General features: G+C 57.2%; 1 protein-coding gene across 2 annotated transcripts in view; it reads left to right on the forward strand.

Moving 5' to 3' along the window:
* Window positions 1-20,841, forward strand: part of SEC14L2 (SEC14 like lipid binding 2) — a 25,601-nt gene continuing 4,760 nt past the window's right edge. The window contains exons 1-12 of one of the 2 annotated variants that reach the window (XM_081113842.1): window positions 1-162; window positions 2,810-2,885; window positions 10,668-10,711; window positions 11,334-11,393; window positions 11,656-11,844; window positions 13,429-13,524; window positions 13,693-13,753; window positions 14,114-14,197; window positions 17,498-17,604; window positions 17,685-17,824; window positions 17,966-18,135; window positions 18,567-19,110. In XM_081113842.1, coding sequence (XP_080969968.1) covers window positions 109-162; window positions 2,810-2,885; window positions 10,668-10,711; window positions 11,334-11,393; window positions 11,656-11,844; window positions 13,429-13,524; window positions 13,693-13,753; window positions 14,114-14,197; window positions 17,498-17,604; window positions 17,685-17,824; window positions 17,966-18,135; window positions 18,567-18,610 — 1,125 coding nt within the window. In that variant the 5' untranslated portion in view covers window positions 1-108 and the 3' untranslated portion in view covers window positions 18,611-19,110. Of the gene's footprint in view, window positions 163-2,809; window positions 2,886-10,667; window positions 10,712-11,333; window positions 11,394-11,655; window positions 11,845-13,428; window positions 13,525-13,692; window positions 13,754-14,113; window positions 14,198-17,497; window positions 17,605-17,684; window positions 17,825-17,965; window positions 18,136-18,566; window positions 19,111-20,841 lie in introns of those variants that run through there. The other variant, XM_081113841.1, reaches the window with a different exon arrangement.

Genomic DNA, 20,841 nt, shown 5'->3' on the forward strand with positions numbered 1-20,841 from the left:
GGCTAAAGGCTGGGACATTAGCTGCTCCAACAGCAGAGCCAGTCCGAGCTCCATCAGCCGCTGCAGCCGCCGCCGCCCGCCCGAGCCGGAGCCCGAGCCCGAGCCAAGATGAGCGGAAGAGTCGGCGACCTGAGCCCCAAGCAGGAGGAGGCTCTGGCCAAGGTGAGCCCCATCCTGGCCTGGCCCCGTCCGGGTGGTGGCCCCTTCCCTCGGGCGGCGAGCCCGGGAGGTCTGGGCGCGGGGGGACGAGCGACCGTCCTGGTCCTGGGCGCGCGGGCGGCGGCAGGAGCAGCAGCGGAGACACCTGGGCCCGCCGGTCCCCGCGCCCCCCGCGCGCCCCCCTCTCCCCCCGCGCGCGCCCGCCCAGGCGCCCGGGGAAGTTTGCGCACCGCGGCCCGTGCCAGCTCCGAGCGAGGCCCCCGAGGTATCACCTGGGGAGACGTGGGGGCTCGGAAGCCCTTGGAGGCAGCTCGGGGCACAAAGGCGACATTCATCTCGGGGCTGGCAGCCGGGCCCTGGCAGCCGGGCCCCAGGTTTCCTTCCATTTCCGGGAGGATTTCCTGCGCCAGGGCAGGGGCACCGATGGGAAGGGCCCTGGACAGCTCCCGGGGTGGCCCCTGCCCGGGGTCCAAGGCCCCCGGCGGCCGTGGGCAAGCCCGTCCTGCGCCCGTCTGCCCCCTGATGAGCTGAGAGGCGGTTGCACCAGATGCTGTGCAACAAGGTCTGGGATCCCGCGGTGACTCAGGGGGTTGGGGTTCGTGGGAGCGGAGGCCAGTCGCACTGAGCTGGGCGGCCATCCCGCCCCTCTCCCGGCTGGGACTCGGCCTGAGGCTCTCCAGGCCAGGAGGTCAGCCTGGCTTTGCCTGGGCACCTGGGCACCTGGGCACCCGAGCAGAGGAGGAGGCAACAGTTCCAGGGCTGCCCCCACCTCCCCACCCCCTGACTCTCCACTTCCCTATCGCCCGTGGGAAGAGGGGAGGTTGGCTGGGGGGTTTTTTGTTTGTTTGTTTAATATATTTTTATTGATTTCAGGGAGGAAGGGAGAGGGAGAGAAGATAGAAATATCGGTGACGAGAGAGAATCATGGATCGGCTGCCTCCTGCACGCCCCACACTGGGGACCGAGGCGCAACCCCTGGGCATGTGCCCCTAACCAGAATCGAACCCGGGACCATTCAGTCCACAGGCCGATGTTCTACCCACTGAGCCAAACAGGCTAGGGCGAGGTTGGCTGTTTGGGGAGCCAGGGCCGATTTGGTCCGGTCTCGAGGTTTGCAGGCTCCATGGCTGGGAACGGTGAGGGGAACAGACGGCGCCTGCTATGGCAGAGGTCGAGGCACGCGTGGGACAGGAAGGCTTTGCGCAGGCCTGGCCGCCCCTTCCCAGGGAGGCTGCAAAGGAAGGTTTCGGGTTGTACTGCTGACCTGCAGGGGAAGCCGGGCAGATAAGGGATTCGACTGGGTGGTGGTTTCACGGGAAACGGGGGGCCAGGGAGGGTCCTTGGTCAGTGGTGGCTTCATGCCCGAGCCCAGGCTGAGCAGTGTGCCTGGGCTTCTGGCAGTTGTTGGGGGATGGATGGTCCGAGTCCTTGGCTGACCTGGGCCAGGGGCAGAGGTGGCTGGTCCTCATTGGCCCCCCCTGCGGCCGCCCTGTGGGTCAGTGACAGGGAGAGGTGAGTGGCTGGGAGCGTTCGGCCCGGGGAGGGCCTGGCAGCAGGTGCGCTCGCATACGGGGTGGTGAACCGTTGGAAGTGGGTGTGGCCAGCCCTTGGGGTCACTGTCCACTTTCCCTGTGTGACACTCCCTGCACCTTCCCACCGTCATGGCTTCCCACTGGACTGTTCCCTCCACCTGGATAGCCCTCCTCCTTCCTCCCACGGCCTTTGATGCCCTTCAACACCAGCTGAAATGCCATTTTTTAAAAATATTTTTTTATTGATTTCAGAGAGGAAGGGAGAGGGAGAGACAGAAACATCAATGTTGAGAGACAATCACTGATCGGCTGCCTCCTGCACACACACACACACACCCCCTGCGGCCCCCCATGGGGAATCGAGCCCAAAAACTGGGCATGTACAATGACCAGGACTCGAACCTCGACCTCCTGGTTCATAGGTCAGTGCTCAACCACTGAGCCACACCGGCCAGGCTCAAATGCCATTTTAAAAAAATATGAAGTCATGTGAGACCACCCTGTTCCTGGCCCTGGTCAGAATCAAACTCTTCCTTCACTCTGCTCTGCCAAGAACATTGCTCTCCCTTCCATTACAGAGTGGGGTTTTGCGGGGGGCGGGGGGGGGGTGGGTGTGGAAAACCATGAAAGAGTGTATGCTCTGGCCTCCGACAGACCCGGGTTTGCGCCCAGCTCTGCTGTTTAACCTCGGGCATGTTACTTAACCTCTCTGAGCTCCTAGTCCCTCGTCTGTAAAATGGGGACAGTAATACCTCTAGGGACTCTGAGTGAGGCAGGAATAAGTTAAGTGCCAAGTTCAGCACTGGGCACTGGTAAATACTGTCTACTATCTCAGTTAGCTGAGATGATGCCCACCGGCCCACCACAGGGAGTGGGGCGGGTACGCAGCCAGGCAGGGGCAGTGTCTTACTCCCTTCCCACCCCCTCCTGCTGCCCAGCTCCCATTCGCATGACAGACAGAGTGCCCCTCGCAGCCCCAATGCTCAGCCAGCGTCTGCAGAGTTGACTTGTGGTGAATGGTGAAGGGGGAGGGGGGGGCCAGCAAAGCCCCAGTGGAGAGTCCTGGGCAGAGGGCAGCTGGTGGGACCTGTCACTCACCCTGCCGCCTCTCTCTACAGTTTCGGGAGAATGTCCGGGATGTGCTGCCCACCCTGCCGAACCCAGACGACCATTTCCTGCTGTGCTGGCTCCGAGGTGAGGGGAGAGGGGCCGCGGGAGGCTGGGGCAGGGCATGGCTCGTTCTGGGTCACAGAACAGCACCCTCTGGAAACCCGGGCCTGGCCATCTGAGAACCTAGAGTTGTCAACCCGAGGGGCAAAAGGGCCCCTGGAATTACATAACCTCACCCTCCTACTGCGTAGATAACACTGAGGCTCAGAGAGGTGAAGTAACTCGCCCCAAGCCACACAGTGCTTGAGCTGCAGGCAAAGAGTGGGGACGAGAGAGAGCCCGGGTTGGCTGAGTCCCAGCCCAGTGCGCTCCGCATCCACTCTGCTGATGGGCTTGGGGAAACAGGCGAGGAAAACGCCGAGAAAGGCCCCAGGCAGAGGCAGGCTTAGAACCAGGGTCCCGGCTTCTGGGCGAGGCTGGGCCCCTCTGTGGCCTCCTGCTTCACCTGCAGTGCAGGCAGCTTGAAGGTGGGGAACATGGGGGGCTCGGCCGGAACTAGGTGGACAGGACCCTCCTCAAGCCGCCGCCAGGCTCCAGAGTCCTGAGTTCCAATTCTACTCCTGCTCCAGCCTGGCTGTGGCACCTGGGCCAGGGGTGGGCATCTGCCCTCGCCCCCTCTCTGGGACAGCAGGATGAGACAGGGCTACCTGCCTGTTGTAAGATGTCACGTGGCAGAGCTCTGAGCATGAGATCCATGTTTCTATTCGCATCGGGGTCAAACTCAACCCCTACCCTAACGCCTGGGATCCTTCTGTCCTTGGCCCTCTCTCTCCTCTTCTGTGATTCCAGTCACGTGGCTCCCTCTCTAGTTCTTGTAACACTTTTTTCCCCTCTTTTTTAAAACTATATTTTTATTGATTTCAGAGAGGAAAGGAAAGGGAGAGAGAGATAGAAACATCACGGATGAGAGAGAATCTTGGATCGGCTGCCTCCTGTTCGCCCGAAACCTAGGCATGTGCCCTGACCGGGAATTGAACCGGGACCTCCTGGTTCATAGGTCAATGCTCAAATCACTGAGCCACACCGGCTTGGCACGCTTTTTTTTTTCCTTCTTCGTAGAAACTTTATTACTAGACATAAAAATAATAGAGAATAAATTCCACTTTCTTAGATTAGCAGAGATTAAGTTGTGATGTGGAACCATAGTTCAAATATTAAAGTACAAATCATCCCTGATTATTTATCTATAGATACATGACAATCAGAGTGCCCCACGCACCCCAAATGCTCAGCCAGTGTCTGCAGAGTTCGCACACGCACACACACACAGAGTCTCGGGGCAGATGAAGAGCTGGGTTTCCCTTTTCTGTGCAGACATGGAACAGACTGGCATATGCTCAGACAGGGGTCCTCAAACTACAGCCCGCGAGCCACATGCAAATACAAATACTGTATTTGTTCCCGTTTTGTTTTTTTACTTCAAAGTAAGATATGTGCAGTGTGCATAGGAATTTGTTCATAGCTTTTTTTAAAACTATAGTCCGGCCCTCCAACGGTCTGAGGGACAGTGAACTGGCCCCCTGTTTAAAAAGTTTGAGGACCCCTGTGCAGGCGGCCCAGGGCAGGTGCAGCCAGGAGAGCCACACGGGGCTCTGCACCTCTGGAAGTGCCACTTGCCCTTTCCCCCCCAAAAATCTACAAACCCACAACCCCACAACCCCGGCCGGCCCAGCCAGAGGGCTGGAGGGGATTTTGGCCCGGCAGTTTACCGAAAGGCTGTAGCTACAAGTGGGTGGGTGGAGAGAGTGAGAAGCCAGCGGGGCCTTAAAGGGCCAGCTGTCAGATCATCAAACCCACTACCCAACTGCTGTTAGGTGGAGAAGTGTGCTTTCAGAGAGCTGTGAACAGCAAGGCAGCGCTCTCTCTCTCTCTCTCTCTCTCTCTCTAAAATATATTTTTATTGATTTCAGAGAGAGGAAGGGAGAGAGAGATAGAAACATCCGTGATGAGAGAGAATCATTGATTGGCTGCCTCCTGTTCACCCGAAACCTGGGCATGTGCCCTGACCGGGAATCGAACCAGGACCTTCTGGTTCATAGGTCAATGCTCAATCACTGAGCCACACTGGCTTGGCACGCTTTTTTTTCCTTCTTTGTAGAAACTTTATTACTAGACATAAAAATAATAGAGAATAAATTCCAGTTTCTTAGATTAGCAGAGATTAAGTTGTGATGTGGAACCATAGTTCAAAAATTAAAGTACAAATCATCCCTGATTATTAATCTGTAGATACATGACAATCAGAGTGCCCCACGCACCCCAAATGCTCAGCCAGTGTCTGCAGAGTTCGCACACGCACACACACGCACACACGCACACACGCACACATGCACACACATGCACAGAGTCTCGGGGCAGGTGGAGAGCTGGGTTTCCCTTTTCTCTGCCGACATGGAACAGATTGGCATATGCTCAGAGAAACAGTTTGCAGGCGCCCCAGGGCAGGTGCAGCCAGGAGAGCCACACGGGGCTCTGCACCTCTGGAAGTGCCACTTGCCCTTTCCCCCCCAAAAATCTACAAACCCACAACCCCACAACCCCGGCCGGCCCAGCCAGAGGGCTGGAGGGGATTTTGGCCCGGCAGTTTACCGAAAGGCTGTAGCTACAAGTGGGTGGGTGGAGAGAGTGAGAAGCCAGCGGGGCCTTAAAGGGCCAGCTGTCAGATCATCAAACCCACTACCCAACTGCTGTTAGGTGGAGAAGTGTGCTTTCAGAGAGCTGTGAACAGCAAGGCAGCTCTCTCTCTCTCTCTCTCTCTCTCTCTCTCTCTCTTTCTCTCTAAAATATATTTTTATTGATTTCAGAGAGAGGAAGGGAGAGAGAGATAGAAACATCAGTGATGAGAGAGAATCATTGATTGGCTGCCTCCTGTTCACCCAAAACTTGGGCATGTGCCCTGACCGGGAATCGAACTGGGACCTCCTGGTTCATAGGTCAATGCTCAATCACTGAGCCACACCGGCTTGGCATGCTTTTTTTCCCTTCTTTATAGAAACTTTATTACTAGACATAAAAATAATAGAGAATAAATTCCACTTTCTTAGATTAGCAGAGATTAAGTTGTGATGTGGAACCATAGTTCAAAAATTAAAGTACAAATCATCCCTGAGTATTTATCTATAGATACGTGACAATCAGAGTGCCCCAAGCATCCCAAATGCTCAGCCAGTGTCTGCAGAGTTTGCACACACACACACACACACACTCACACATGCACACACATGCACAGAGTCTCGGGGCAGGTGGAGAGCTGGGTTTCCTGGCCGACCCAGCCAGAGGGCTGGAGGGGATTTGGGCCCAGCAGTTTACTGAAGGGCTGTAGCTACAAGTGGGTGGGTGGAGAGAGTGAGAAGCCAGATCATCAAACCCACTACCCAACTGCTGTTAGGTGGAGAAGTGTGGTTTCAGAGAGCTGTGAACAGCAAGGGAGCTCTCTCTCTCTCTCTCTCTCTCTCTCTCTCTCTCTCTCAAATATATTTTTATTGATTTCAGAGAGAGGATGGGAGAGAGAGATAGAAACATCCGTGATGAGAGAGAATCATTGATTGGCTGCCTCCTGTTCGCCCAAAACCTGGGCGTGTGCCCTGACCGGGAATCGAACCGGGACCTCCTGGTTCATAGGTCAGTGCTCAATCACTGAGCCACACCGGCTTGGCATGCTTTTTTCCCCCTTCTTTGTAGGAACTTTATTACTAGACATAAAAATAATAGAGAATAAATTCCAGTTTCTTAGATTAGCAGAGATTAAGTTGTGATGTGGAACCATAGTTCAAAAATTAAAGTACAAATCATTCCTGATTATTTATCTATAGATACATGACAATCAGAGTGCCCCATGCACTGCCTCCTGCACGCCCCCCACTGGGGATCAGGCCTGCAACTCAGGCATGTGCCCTTGACGGGAATCGAACCTGGGGCCCTTCAGTCCACAGTCTGATGCTCTATCTACTGAGCCAAACCAGTTAGGGCTCGCTCTTTGACCTAAGACAGTGGTTCTCAACCTTGGCTGCACTTTAGAATCACCTGGGAATCTTTTTGGAATGAGGCCCAGAAATCAGGATTTTAAAAAGATTCCCAGGTGATTCTAATGTGCAGCCAAGATTGAGAACCACTGATCTAAGAGGAGGTCAGCCTGGGTTCCTGCCGCTGGACTCCCAGGCACCCCCAGCTCCCTAGGCCTGGGGTCACCACTCTCTTTGCAGGATCACTGCAGAGTGTGGTCACCCTCATGTGCCAGATGAGAACGCTGAGGCTCAGAGAGGGCAGGACACTTACCTGAAGGCACACAGCTAATGTGAAGCAGAATCAGGGCAGAAACCAGTGCCCTCTCCGGGAAGCCACGGCTGCCCCGAACGCCAAGCCGCGCCTCTGCGGACGGAGGAGCACCTCCTCGGAGCTCATTTGTGCCTCCCATTTCCCGGGCAGGAGCTCAGGCTGGCCAGACTCTGCTAGGAATCTCAATTAGGGTTTTTGTTGCCTCTCTCTTCTTTATTTTTTTAGAAACCTTTCCTTTTTCCCGTTGGTTCCAAAGGAAGCATCTGTAAGGTGCATGCCCTCGAATGGCTTCTTCTAACCCAGGTGTGAGCTGGGGCTCCATCCTCCCCGCTCCCCACCAGGCAGACTCAGGGTTCTCCTGGCCGCGGGCCCTGAGAGCGGACCCACAGGTCTCCCGGCCTCTCCCCGCGGGGCGTCTGGGCTCGGGCACTCCAGCCAGGAGAGTCAGGTGACAAGATAAACACAAGGAAGTGGTGGAACCCTCGGAAGTGGCAGAGCAGGTCTGAGTCACCTCCGTTTCCAGGCCGAGGGGGTGATCACAGGAGAAACTGCGATGGTCGCTCCTAGATGGGCTTCTCCGGCCGTGCCCTGGGCCACGCTTTTTAAATTTCTTCCTTTATTTTTATGACCTTTTTAAAATTTGTGTGTTTGTTTGTTTGATTTTATTTTTTGGTTAATCCTCACCCAAGGATACTTGTCCATTGATTTTTTTGGAGCGAGTGGGAGGGAGAGGGAGCGAGACAGAGAGAGAAACATCGATGTGAGAGAGACGCATCAATTGGTTGCCTCCCACACGCCCCCCGACCAGGGCGGGGAATCGAGCCCTGCAACCGAGGTACATGCCCTTGACTGGAATCGAACCCGGGACCCCACAGTCCTCTCTATCCACTGAGCCACACCAACTGGGGCCTAAGCCACGCTTCGAGCTGCCCCTGACCAGGGCAGCAGGAGCCCCGGAGGGGCCTGACTCAGCAGGTGTGGGGAGAGACCAGGCTAGGTGCTGCGGGAGGCAAGTGGCGGCTAAGGGAGGGCCCTGGAAGCCCCTGGATGTTGGACCCTGGCAGATAAGGGTTAACTGGAGAGCCACCCTGAGATAAGGGGGCTCACAGTCCACCGCCACTCCTGTTCGCTGGGGAGATAAGGTCCCTTCTCACAGTTAGGGGCGTCCCTCCTCCAGAGGATCCCCACTTTCACATGCTCCCCATCATGAGAGCAGGCTGCCTTGCACCTTCCACGCGTTTCTAGCTCATTAGATGATTCTGTCAGAGCATCGGCCTGCAGATTGAAGGGTCCTGGGTTCGATTCTGGTCAAGGTCAGGCAGGGATGGGGAGCGGCTGAGATGCAAACCTAGATTCTGTTCCTCTAAGAGCTGCCCCTGCTGCCACGCTGGCACATGATGGGCCGTCCACAGTGAGGACTGGTCAGTTCTACACACGTATGTCCAGCAGCAATGAAAGGTGGGGCGCTGGTCAGGCCTCTCGGGGCAGCCTTTGGATGCATCCTGAGTGCCCTGAATTTCACACTAACAGGGAATATGCTTGGGCACCTCTGGGAGCAGTGCTTAAAGGACCAGAGAGCAACCCGGCCGGTGTGGCTCAGTGGTTGAGCATCGACCTATGAACCAGGAGGTTATGGTTAGATTCCCGGTCAGGGCACATGCCCGGGTTGTGGGCTCGATTCCCAGTGTGGGGTGTGCAGGAGGCAGCCTGTCAATGATTCTCTTTCATCATTGAAGTTTCTATCTCTCTCTCCATCTCCTTTCCTCTCTAAAGTCAATAAAAGTATATTTAAGGAAAAGCCAGAGGACAGCCTCTCTGGTCCAGGCTCCGGGGCCGTCCGGCAGATCCTGGTGTTGGTCAGACCCTCAGAGGACACCCAGCTGGGAGGGACCGTTCATAGGTCAGATGACAGAATTGGCCAGAATCTGTATCTCACAAACCCTTTAAACTAAGGATGAAATTAAGCTGACAGCAACAAGATGAAATCGGATCGGGGTGGAGCCAGAAAACCACCTCGCCACATCGGGGTGAAGGCTTAGCGTCAGGACGGCTGAGAAGGACTTGGGGGTTCCGCTGACTCTGAGTCCCCCCTGAGTGAAGGGGGTGACCATTGCCAAGAAGGTCCTTGGGCTTTACTGGAGAAGGGCAGGCAGCACCTGGCGCCATGCTCAGCTCTGGGCAACACGATGGAAGAGGGGCTCTGGGAGGCTGGAAAGCATCCAAGAGGAAGTTATGTGGGTGCACTTGAACCTGAGCTGTGAGGACTGGCGGAAGGACCCACGGAGGGGCAGCGCTGGGCAGAGGAGGGGACTCGGGGGGGGGGGGGGCACAGTGGTTGCCAGTGTTGGGAAGGTTGTCATGTGGCTGACGGCCACTCCCTAAGCACCGCTGAGTGGATCTGCACTCGGTATCACGAGGAGCCCTGAGTGCAAATGGCAACTCAGACTGTCTGGGAGCAGGTGGCTGTGGGGGTCGGCGAGGTCTTTGTGTCGGAGCTTTAGCGGGACAACTTTTTGGGGGTTCATGCATGAGATAAGGTTGGCCTCGGTGAGCTTTAGTGTGAAATGTTCCAGGAATCCTGGCAGGAGGGCCCCCTGGGTCCCACTGGGGGATGCGTCTGTCCTTGCAAGACATGGCCAGGTTGACTGGAACCTCACCAACCCCTCCATCCTACTGGGATGTTCTGCCAGCTCTACCCCAGATGATGGGGCAGCTATGTTCATCTTTTAAAATATATATATTGGCTTCAGAGAGGAAGATGAGGGAGAGAGAGATGAGACATCCATGATGAGAGAGAACCATGGATCTGCTGCCTCCTGCACACCCCTCACTGGGGATCCAGCCCGCAACCTGGGCCTGTGCCGTGACCTCCTGGTTCATAGGTCAACGCTCAACCACTGAGCCACGCCGGCCGGCCAGTTCACCTTTGAACTGTGTATCAAGTTCTCAGGTTTGTGTGTTAGACTGTGGGAGAGATTAGCTTTGTGTCAGGGGAAGGCTAAGTGATAAGGGAGTCCAGGGTCCACTTTCCCTGAGCGGAGATAAGACCCTCCGCCTGACTGCACCCACTGGGACCAAACTCTTTTGACCCTGAAGTTGCAATGCTGCTCCCACGTGCCCGAACCTTGACCTGCTCTCCAGGGTCTGTGGTTCTCTAGACCAGTGGTCGGCAAACTCATTAGTCAACAGAGCCAAATATCAACAGTACAATGATTGAAATTTCTTTTGAGAGCCAAATTTTTTAAACTTAAACTCTATAGGTAGGTACATTGTTATTAACTTAATTAGGGTACTCCTAAGGCTTAGGAAGAGCCACACTCAAGGGGCCAAAGAGCCGCGTGTGGCTCGCGAGCCGCAGTTTGCCGACCACGGCTCTAGACGCCTCCAGTGAAGGTCCTCACATTAGCTTCGACCTGGGGGGTGATCTGAGAGCCAGCTGGGGTGTGGACGGAGAATGGGAACAGGGAAGCTCTCTGTGTCCCTGGACGCCCGGTCTGCCGGCCTAACCCTGAGCACGTTTCCCTGTTACAGCAAGAAGCTTCGACCTGCAGAAGTCCGAGGCCATGCTACGGAAGGTGAGGTCCATTTTGCCTCCGGATCCCGGGGCGGCCTCCGTCTCTCCCCGTCAGAATCGCACTGGGCTGGAACGTCTTCCGCCCCTCCCGCCCATCTCCATCACGGCCTGTGTGTGGTGTGACATCTCTGCGTGTTAGCCAACCACGGCCGCCTGATCCCTCTGGGAAAAGTGCATCCCCTCCCCTGGGGCACAGAACCTTCTGGGGCCTGGGCTGGCTGAGGAGGCGTGCTCTGCCGAGACCTCTGAAAGAGGCAGGGCCTTGCTTCGCATTCCTGCCAGTCGCTTTCTCGTGACGCACCCCTTCATGCTGTCAGCTAAGCCTAGATGTCTGTTAAGAGGTCCCCCTACCCTGATTTCCCTTTTAAAAAAAAGAAAGAAATAGTTTTATTGATTTCAGAGAGGAAGGGCGAGGGAGAGAGAGATCCATGATGATAGAGAACCATTGATCGGCCGCCTCCTGCATGTCCCACACTGGGGATCGAGCCTGCAACCCGCAACCCGGGCATGTGCCCTGACCGGGAATCGAACTGGTGACCTCCCGGTGCCGGGGTCGACGCGCCACCCGCTGAGCCAGGCCGGGCTGGGCTCCCTTTTCTAAAGCCCTGATTGTGTGTTTGCAGCACGTGGAGTTCCGAAAGCAGAAGGACATCGACAACGTCCTAAACTGGCAGCCGCCAGAGGTGAGGACAGAGGGTCCGCCCCCCCCACCCCCATGAGGTCATGAGGCCCACAACCTGTGTGCTGGGTCTGTGGGCCTGGAACCCCAGAAGAAAGCTCTGACCATGCCAAGTGGGCCCTCGTGGTCCCCAGGACGGGCGCCCATTGGTCCCCGGGGGGAGGCTATGGAGGGACAGCCTGGGGAACCCAGAGGGAGGCCCTGGGATACGGGGAAGGTGCCTGACCCGCCTGCTGACCAGGCGCCTTCTCCGTGTCTTGGCCCAGGTGGTCCGGCTGTACCTGACCGGGGGCATGTGTGGCTACGACAAGGAGGGCTCTCCCATCTGGTACGACATCGTTGGGCCCCTGGATGCCAAGGGTCTGCTCCTCTCAGCCACCAAACAGGACCTGCTGAAGACCAAAATGCGGGACTGCGAGCGGCTGACGCAGGAGTGTCACCGCCAGACGGAAAAGGCGAGTGACACGGGCCGATGGCGGGAGAGGCGGTCCCGCGGCAGCAGGGACGTCCCACGGGGACTTACCCACGGCTTCGGGGCTGAGGCCTGGGCCTCGATGGCACAGGGCAGTGACATTTCAAACTCATAGGGACTGACATATGTTGCCAAATTTTTATTTTTCCCGGGAAGGACTTTAAATTTTTTTATTTTTTATTTTTTGCCAGCTACCGTGACCATCATTAACCCCCAAATCCATAGGAACGGCCAAATCTCCGAATAAAGGGCAGCCCTTTAAACAGGATAGATTTAGCTTTCCAAAGAACTTGACATTCCTGGTATTCTTCTTGTGTATCTGGGCCCCAGTGAGATCTTTGTCCTCAGACAAGTGTTTGGGTGTCGCGGGTGCGGATGAGCGAAGGGAGAGTCCGTGTTGCCCTAACTCTGTGTTTTAAAAGGCACACGGCCGTCTGATTTCCTCGCTGAGAAAGTGCTGGAGAGCAGGCTGGAGCTGCCACCGTGATCTCTCCTCCTTCCTTCCTTCCTTCCTTCCCCTTCCGCGACTGTAAAGATCCAAGGACCTGGTGCAATCAGCGGGGGTCCGTTTCAACACTGTCGCCCACACTCACTCACTGAAGGCTAGTGTGTGCAGGGACCCCTCGGGCTGGGGAGGCGAAGAGGCATGAGATTGGAATGCACCCTGGAGGGCTTAGGTTGGACAGAGAGCACCTCTGTGCACAGAGAACCGGCTGCACAAAGCCGCACGGGCCGAGCGCTCCGGGGTGCTGCCCCCGGAGGAACAGGGCAGACTGCAGAACAAGGGGCCCTCAGATGCCAGCTGGATCCTCCCAGGGGGTCACTGGATGAGAACACGGACAACCAGGCGGGCAGGGTGGCCTGCCTGGGTCACAGCGAGGTCCTGGGATGCTTATCTCCATTGGGGACACCGTGACCAGGTGCCAACGCTGCCAAGGTGGATTCGACGAGGTCTCTTGAAGAGCTCTAGGCCTTTTTGGTTTGTTTTGTTTTTAAATATATATTTTTACTGATTGCAGAGAGGTAGGGAGAGGGAGAGAGAGAAACGTCCATGATGAGAGAGAACCATGATTCGGCTGCCTCCTGCACGCCCCACCCGGGGGATTGAGCCACAACCCGGGCCTGTGCCCCGTCCGGGAACGGAACCGTGACCTCCTGGTTCACAGGTCGACGCTCAACCACTGAGCCACACGGGCCGGGCAAGAGCGCTAGGCCTTTTGGGAAGGGAGACACCGAGTCCACTTGATCTAGGGAGGAGGTGAGACCTCCCTCAGCCAAGCGCCATGGATGAGAGTAGCCCGAGGAAGCCAGGCAGCACCGTTTCAGGCGCAGGAACCGCGTTGAGCAACGGCCTTGCACGCCATGCCACAGGCAGCTGTAGAGTGCATGGCAGGCGATGGCGGGGGGTGAGGCTGAAGAGGGAGCCGGGAGCAGCTGGGCAGGGGCCTGCCCCTGTCCCCATATCCGGCTGCAGTATGAGCACGTGATGCCGTCAGCATTTGCCCTGAACCGGGTGGGCTCCTGCGCCGGAGCCTGTGGTGACTTTCTGCCCCTCTGTGCCCTGCAGATGGGGAAGAGGGTAGATAGCATCACCATGATTTACGACTGTGAGGGCCTCGGCCTCAGGCATCTCTGGAAGCCCGCTGTGGAGACCTACATAGAGGTGAGGGGCAGGGGGCTGGCCTGGGGAGGCAGGCGGAGGGGGAGGTGGGGCAGAGAGTAGGGAAGGGGGCCCCTCTGCCGGTATGCCCTGTGGGTGGGCGAGGCGATGGGGGCACAGGCCGGCCTGGAGGCGGTCTGCGCCCACAGACTCGGTGCTTCGTTCCCGCAGTTTCTGTGCATGGTGGAGGACAATTATCCCGAAAAACTGAAGCGCCTCTTTGTCATTAAAGGTAAGTGGGGACCTCCGTGAGGAAGTCACGGGCAGGTTTGGGAGAGGGACACGCCGGGAGCCGGAGCAGGGAAGCCGAGGGACCCTGCCGTCCGCAGACGGCTTTAGGGTCCACACCGTGTTTAGGATGCACCAGTGCCTCCCGGCCGGCCAGCGGGGGGAGGCCCACTTGACTCTGCCCGCTGTGCAGAGGGCGAAGCTGGAAATGAACGAGGTGCCCGTGCTGAGCCTCACCCCCTGGGCTGCCACGTGGGCTCCAGGGCGCTCGGGCATGTGCGGCTGACACAGGGCACCCAGGGCGGTGCCATTGGGGACAGGGTGGGCGCTGCGTCCAGCCTCACGCTGTCGGCCTCTGTTCCAGCCCCCAAGCTGTTTCCCGTGGCCTACAATCTGGTCAAACCTTTCCTGAGCGAGGAAACGCGCAAGAAGATCATGGTCCTGGGGGGTGAGTAGCCGGGACCCTTCTCAGCTCCGCAGGGGGCCTGTGGCCCCGCCTGGGATGGCTTTAGAGGGAGGGCCACAGCCACAGGGCGGACGGACGGCCCCTCTGCTGCTCTGGGGGCAGTGGCGCCCGGGAGCAGGCTGGGGCTGGGTTGGGGTCTTCCTATCTGTTTTCTTTCTTTAAGTGTATTTTATTTAGTTATTATTAATCCTCACCCGAGGACATTTTCCCGTGGACTTTTAGAGAAAGGGGAAGAGAGGGAGAGAGAAAGAGAGAGAGAAACATCGATGGGCTGCCTCCAGCCCAGGCCCCAACCAAAGCCGAGGGACATGCCCTTGACGGGAATCGAACCCGGGACCCTTGAGTCCGTGGGCAGACTCTCCATCCACTGGGCCAAACCGGCGAGGGCTTCATATCTGTCTCCATAAGAGCCCCTGCTCTCAGACAATCTAGAAGGAAGTGCTGAGCCCAGCATCGCAGATTCAAAGATGAATGAAACGCCAGGCACGGCCATCAGGGAGCTTACAGAGCCGCAGGGGAGAGAGGACCTTCAGGGAGGAAGCGATGCTACAGACTAGAAAGGGCGCTAGCGATGGCCCAGAGAAGGTGCCACGTGGGCCACGGGAGCGGAGGGTGCCCTCAGCTGGGGGGCAACTCGCTGAGAGCACTTACCAGGTGCCAGGCCCTGGACGAGGTGCCAAGGCTACGAAGGTGAATTGGACCCAGTCCCTTGCAGCCTCTGGGCCTCTTGGGGAAGGGAGACACCAGGCCCACTCGATCTAGGGAGGAGGTGAGGCCTCCCTCGGCCGAGCAAGCGCCGTGGGGAAGAGCAGCCGGATGAAGCAAGGCAGTGTGCTTCCCGGCACAGGGAACACCATTGAGCAAAGGCCTCGCGCCCCATGGCACAGGCAGCCGTAGAGTGCAGGGCAGGGGATGAGGCTGAAGAGGGAGCCGGGAGCCGGGAGCCGGGAGCAGGTCACGGAGGACCTGGGGCCGAGGGGCTGGGCCGTGACTCTGCAGGCCCTGGGAGCCAGCGGGGAGTTCTGAGCAGGGAAGCACCGGGTCAGATCCTACATGGAGACACAGCCCACTGGGGAGATGGTGAAGAGCAGATACGAGTGGCCTCTGTGGCCACCACCCAGGCAGCAGGTGTTGCAAGCCGGGGCCGGGGCCGGGGCGGGGGCGGGGGCGGGGGCGGCGGAGGCAGCGAGGAGAGGAGGACGGGCCAAGGACTTCTTTGGGAAATAAAGCAGCAGAACTCCAATGCTGGGATGTTGGAGAGGAGGAAGAGGAACCGAAAATGACGTCCGCGTGTCTGGCATGAGTTGTCTGCGCGGGGCAGTCGCTCTGACGCAACAACGAGGTCAATGGGGAAAGACCAGGGGAAGAATGAGCTTGAGGCTGCGTTTCAAGGGTGTGTGAGAGCCTGGCCGGTGCGGCTCAGTGGGTGAGCGTTACCCTAGGAACCAGGAGGTCACGGTTCGCATCCCGGTCAAGGGCACATGCCCGGGTTGTGGGCTCGATCCCCAGTGGGGGACGTGCAGGAGGCAGCTGATCCATGATTCCCTCTCATCATGGATATTTCTGTCTCTCTCTCTCTCTTTCCCTTCCTCTCTGAGATCAATTTAAAAAAGAGTGTGAGCTATACAGATATTGGGGATACTTGAACCTGAAGCTGAGGGGAGGACTCCAGCCTGGGGATGTGGGAGCCATCAGATGCCAGCCAGGGCCCAGCCAGGAGCCCGTGTGCTGGAGCAGGAAGTGGCGTGTGTGGTGGGAGAAGGGGCTAGAAGGGTAGCTCTGGACTAGGGAGATCATGGGTGACTCGAGGCCACCTCTGGGCTTGAGCGTGGGTGTGGGGAACGGGGATGCGGGAGGTTTCTCAACGTTCACCTTCAGGCCACACGTGGCAAGTGGAGAATTTCCAAGTGTGTGCTGGCGAGTCCTGGGATCGGGGGTGGGGGGGAGGTGGGGGGAGTCGGGGGGGCAGCCTGGGAAGCCCAGGGCTTCTGGGTTCTGGTCTCGGCTCTGCCTCTCGTCACCTCAGTGACGCTCCCTGTAAGATGGGGAGAATTCCCCCGCCCCATCCCAGCTCTGCCGCTGCACTTCGGGGAGACATACAAAATCCCGCAAAGGCTCGGGTGGTGTTGGCTTCTCGGCTGCTGCCACCCACCGGGAGCATGAGAGACAGGCTTCCGGGCAGCGAGGCCATGGAGGAGGTGCAGCCTGTTCTCCCACCCACACCTAAAACCCTCTCAACCTAACCTGCCTCAGGCCAAGGCCCAGCCTCTTCACCAGGGGAGGGAGGAGAGGCGCTCGGCCGGCTGCTGGAGCTTAGCAGCACCGGTTACATTGCCCTGAGACCACAGGGGTTGCACGAACTTGGACTCGGCCCCGGCCGTCCCAGGTCTGGGAGGCCCCAGACAGCCTCGGTGGGTTTCCAGCCGGCGTCAGTGGCAGAGTCCACCGGGTTGCATCCCGTGACTTGGAGCTGCTGCCTTCGTGTGGCTTCTAGCGTCAGCGTGGAAAGGTTTCCACCATCAAAATATTGTTCTTGGCTGGTATTCGTTGCGGACTTTGGGATGGCGGACACGTGGTTCACAGCATCGGTTGCACTAGAGTCAAACTCTCCTAGTCAGGAAAAGGCTTGGTTACCAAAAAGAGAGAGAGAGAGAGAGAGAGAGAGAGAGAGAGAGAGAGAGAGAGCCAAATCTTGGCCGCTGAATGGTCTAAAAAAAACCAAAAACCAGAAAACAGGAGCAGATGTGAAATCCTGGCTGGGGTTGAGCCAAGAGAACCCATGTGAAGGGGTCGCCCTACAGCGATGCCTGCGTTCACTCAGTCACAATTGCGCGCACTATGTGTAGCGGAAGCTGGGGGCGGGTGTTGCATGGTTGTGCCGCACAGGCTGTTCCCTCTGCAGGGCGTGCCCTGCCCTCCCTGCTTTGTTCTCTCCTGGTCGCCCTGCAGATGTGTGCATCACCTCCCTGGGGGGGTGAGCCACTCGCCCGCGTGCAGGGCGCTTTACGTGCCCTCTCAGGTGCTTCGGTCACTTCACTCCCACCAGAACCTGGCCAGAGGCAATGGGGACCCAGGTCCCCTGACTGCAGGGCAGGGCGGGGCAGGGCAGGGCAATCCTCGGGCGAAGGCTGCCCCCAACAGGGGAATGTGCTGTGGGCGCGTCGGTGCTCTGAATGCCTGTGTTTTGGGGGGAGCGGGGGAGGGCGGATGGTGGTTGTTTTCCTGCCTCCTTTGTGTAGACGGTGGTGACCCCTCTTTCTCCTTCCTTACCTCCCCTGCCAGCAAACTGGAAGGAAGTGCTGCTGAAATACATCAGCGCCGACCAAGTGCCTGTGGAGTACGGGGGCACCATGACCGATCCCGATGGAAACCCCAAGTGCAAAACCAAGGTACGGGCCCCGGGGGCTGGAGGTGACCAGGAGGCCGGCCTGCGACGCACACCCCGGCTCACGGCACGCTCCGTCTCTAGCTCAACTGGGGGGGCGACATCCCCAAGACCTATTACGTGCGCGACCAGCTGAAGCAGCAGTACGAGCACAACGTGCAGATCTCCCGCGCCTCCTCCCACCAAGTGGAGTATGAGATCCTCTTCCCGGGCTGCGTCCTCAGGTAGGGAGGTTCCAGATCCTTCCAGGAGGCCCCAGCCCTGCAGCCCCAGGCATTGGCGGCCGGCCCGGGTGGGGAGCAGCCCCAGGGCGGGACCCCGGGATCCCCTAATCGCGCGTCTGAAAGGGCGGCTGTCCCGCGCAGGTGGCAGTTCACGTCGGAAGGCTCGGACATCGGTTTTGGGATTTTCCTGAAGACCAAGATGGGGGAGCGGCAGAAGGCTGGGGAGATGACGGAGGTGCTGCCCAACCAGAGGTACAATGCGCACCTGGTGCCCGAGGACGGGAGCCTCACCTGCAGCACCCCTGGCATCTGTAAGTGTCCGTCTTGGCTTGAAGCCTCTGCCCTTGACGCCTGCCGGGGAGGCCCCTCTCCCCCCAGGAACGTCGGCTCTCAGGCTGTTAGAACCGCAAGCGGAACTCCCATCCGCGCAGGTGGCGAGACGTAAGACTCGGGCAGGTGGCCTGACTTGTTCAATAGCGGGGTTAATAGCTGGTCAATAGCAGGGTGGGACTCTCACCCGGTCCTACCGGGTAGCAGTGAGTCACAGAGCTGGGTGAAGACAGGGGACTGTATCCGCTCTGGTCCAGGTGTAACTGGGTTGTGACAGCGATCAGACACCTCTTGGGAACTCTTCCCCACGCGTCAGAGAGGCAGGACGGGCTGGCGGGGTGTAGGGGGTCACCGGGTGAGCAGGGCCCGGGAAAGCCTAGCCTTGAGCCCTCGGGGCGTCACTCATCTCCAGGTGGCACAACATGTGAACAGGAAGTTTTAACCCAAGAGGAGTAAGAATGGCAGATGAGCATTTGAAAAGCTATTCCACCTCACTGAGCTTGGCAGTATCAATCAGAACTCCCTTGGACTCAGCAATTCTACGTCTAGAAATGTAAGCCTACAGAGCTATCTAAACAAAGACACAAAGATGTAGGATGTGCTTAGCAACCTGGAGGCTGGCAACACATTACATGGCCTCAGTAGGGTCTTGTTAACTAAATTATGGTCCATCCACACAGTGGGTCCATCCATATCCATTAATGAGACTAAGTTGACGTGTAAGATGGCTGATACATGTTTTAAGGAAATAAAGCGTGAAGCATAGCATACGCGGTACACATTCACGTCGGTTGATAGAAAGTGTGTACATAGGAAAGGATTCTGGGGAATCCATACTGACACTCACAGTAGTTATCTCTGGCCTGGTGGGAAGCTTAGAGAGAAGCGTTCATTTTTTTACCACCACGGCAGGTCCTCGGATAATGTCATTTTGTCCAGTGTTGTTTCATGAGAAGGTTGGTAAGAAAAAAAAAATTAATTCCCGGCGGGGGCCACTGTCTGTGTGGCGTTTGCACGCTGTCCCCATGTCTACGTGGGTTTCCCCACATTGCGAAGGTGGACACGTCAGGTGAGTGGTGTGTCTCAATTGTGCCAGGAGAATGAGTGTGTGTGAATGTGCCCTTCATTGGAATGGAGTTAGCTCACGCCATGTGCCCTGGGCTGGGGAGAGGCTCTGGTCCCTGGTGACCCTGAACTGAAATGAGCTGGTTGGAAGATCATTATCTTACTTTATTTTTATTAATCTTTTAAAAAATATATATATATGTATATGTATTTTATTAATTTCACAGAAGGGAGAGGGCAAGAGGAATAGAAACATCAATGATGAGAGAGAATCACTGATCGGCTGCCTCCTGCACGCCCCCTACTGGGGATCGGGCCTGCAACCCGGGCTTGTGCCCTGACTGGGAATCCCACCGTGACCTCCTGGTTCATAGGTTGATGCTCAACCACTGAGCCACGCCGGTCGGGCTATTCATCTTTCTTGAATGTGTGTATAGCTCATATTTATTTCAATGTTTGTGTAATATTAGAAGTGGCTGGGGTGTTTATTTTGGAATGTCGGTGTGTGTTTTTTATGTGACCGGAAACATGCCATAGAATCTCTATCAATGCGTCTATGGTAGAACTGGTTTCCTTATACGTTGTGTCAGAGCTCAGGGGTTAGGCGTGGAAAATCAGTGAGTTAAACCTGACAGCTAACTAGTCCTCAAGCAAGTGACTCAACCTTCCCGAGCTTCCATTTCCTGATGGCCACGGTGGGGATGAAGTTCTCTGCCTCAGAGGGGCCCATGGTGGTTACATGCGATGAGGTCTTGGTAGCGCTTAGCGTGATGACAGGCACACACCAAGCCCTCAACACACTTCAGCCACTGTGGTCGTTATCTGGGCAAGACCTGGGGGAGAAGGGCCGTCCTGGAGACAGTGCCGCAGGTGGGAGAGGCCCTGGGCTCCATCTCCATAGCAGCGCCACCAGGATCTCCGCCTGCAGCTGTCCTGGCCTCGGTGCTTGGCTACACCAGCACCCCAACCTCAGATTCTGTATCCTCGCCCACATCCCAGGCAACTTCCAGTCTCTGCCGCCACCTCCTCGCAGCTGTTCTGTGATACAGCTCCCCGGAGAGGAGAGTATTCTTGTTAGTGAGCAGCTGGGTCCCGGGGGAGAAGGCACAGACTGTACGTGCGCTTCAGCAAGAACACGCTTAGCACCGGCCCGGATACGGCCATCCGCAGAGCACACGTCATTGTGTACATACACGCTTGACTTTCTTTCTTTTAACAAACACGCGTTTTTATTGATTTTATTTTTAAAATATTTTTATTGATTTCAGAGAGGAAAGGAGAGGGGGAGAGAGATAGAAACATCAATGATGAGAGAGAATCACCGATCGGCTGCCTCCTGCACACCCCCTACTGGGGATCGAGCCTGCAACCTGGGCATGTGCCCTGACCAGGAATCGAACCATGACCTCCTGGTTCATAGGCCAATGCTCAACCACATCGGCTGGGCCGTTTTTATTGATTTTAGAGAGAGAGGAAGGGAGAGGGAGAGGGAGAGAAACACTGATGAGACAAACATCAATGGGCCACCTCCTGGTTCATAGGTCGACGCTCAACCCCTGAGCCACGCCAGGTGGGCTCTCTGAATGCTTTTGAGCAAGTGCCCCTAAATAGTTAAGTTTTCC

The sequence above is a fragment of the Myotis nattereri genome (genome assembly GCF_964212035.1).
Source record: "Myotis nattereri genome assembly, chromosome: 19".
Taxonomy (NCBI): domain Eukaryota; kingdom Metazoa; phylum Chordata; class Mammalia; order Chiroptera; family Vespertilionidae; genus Myotis; species Myotis nattereri.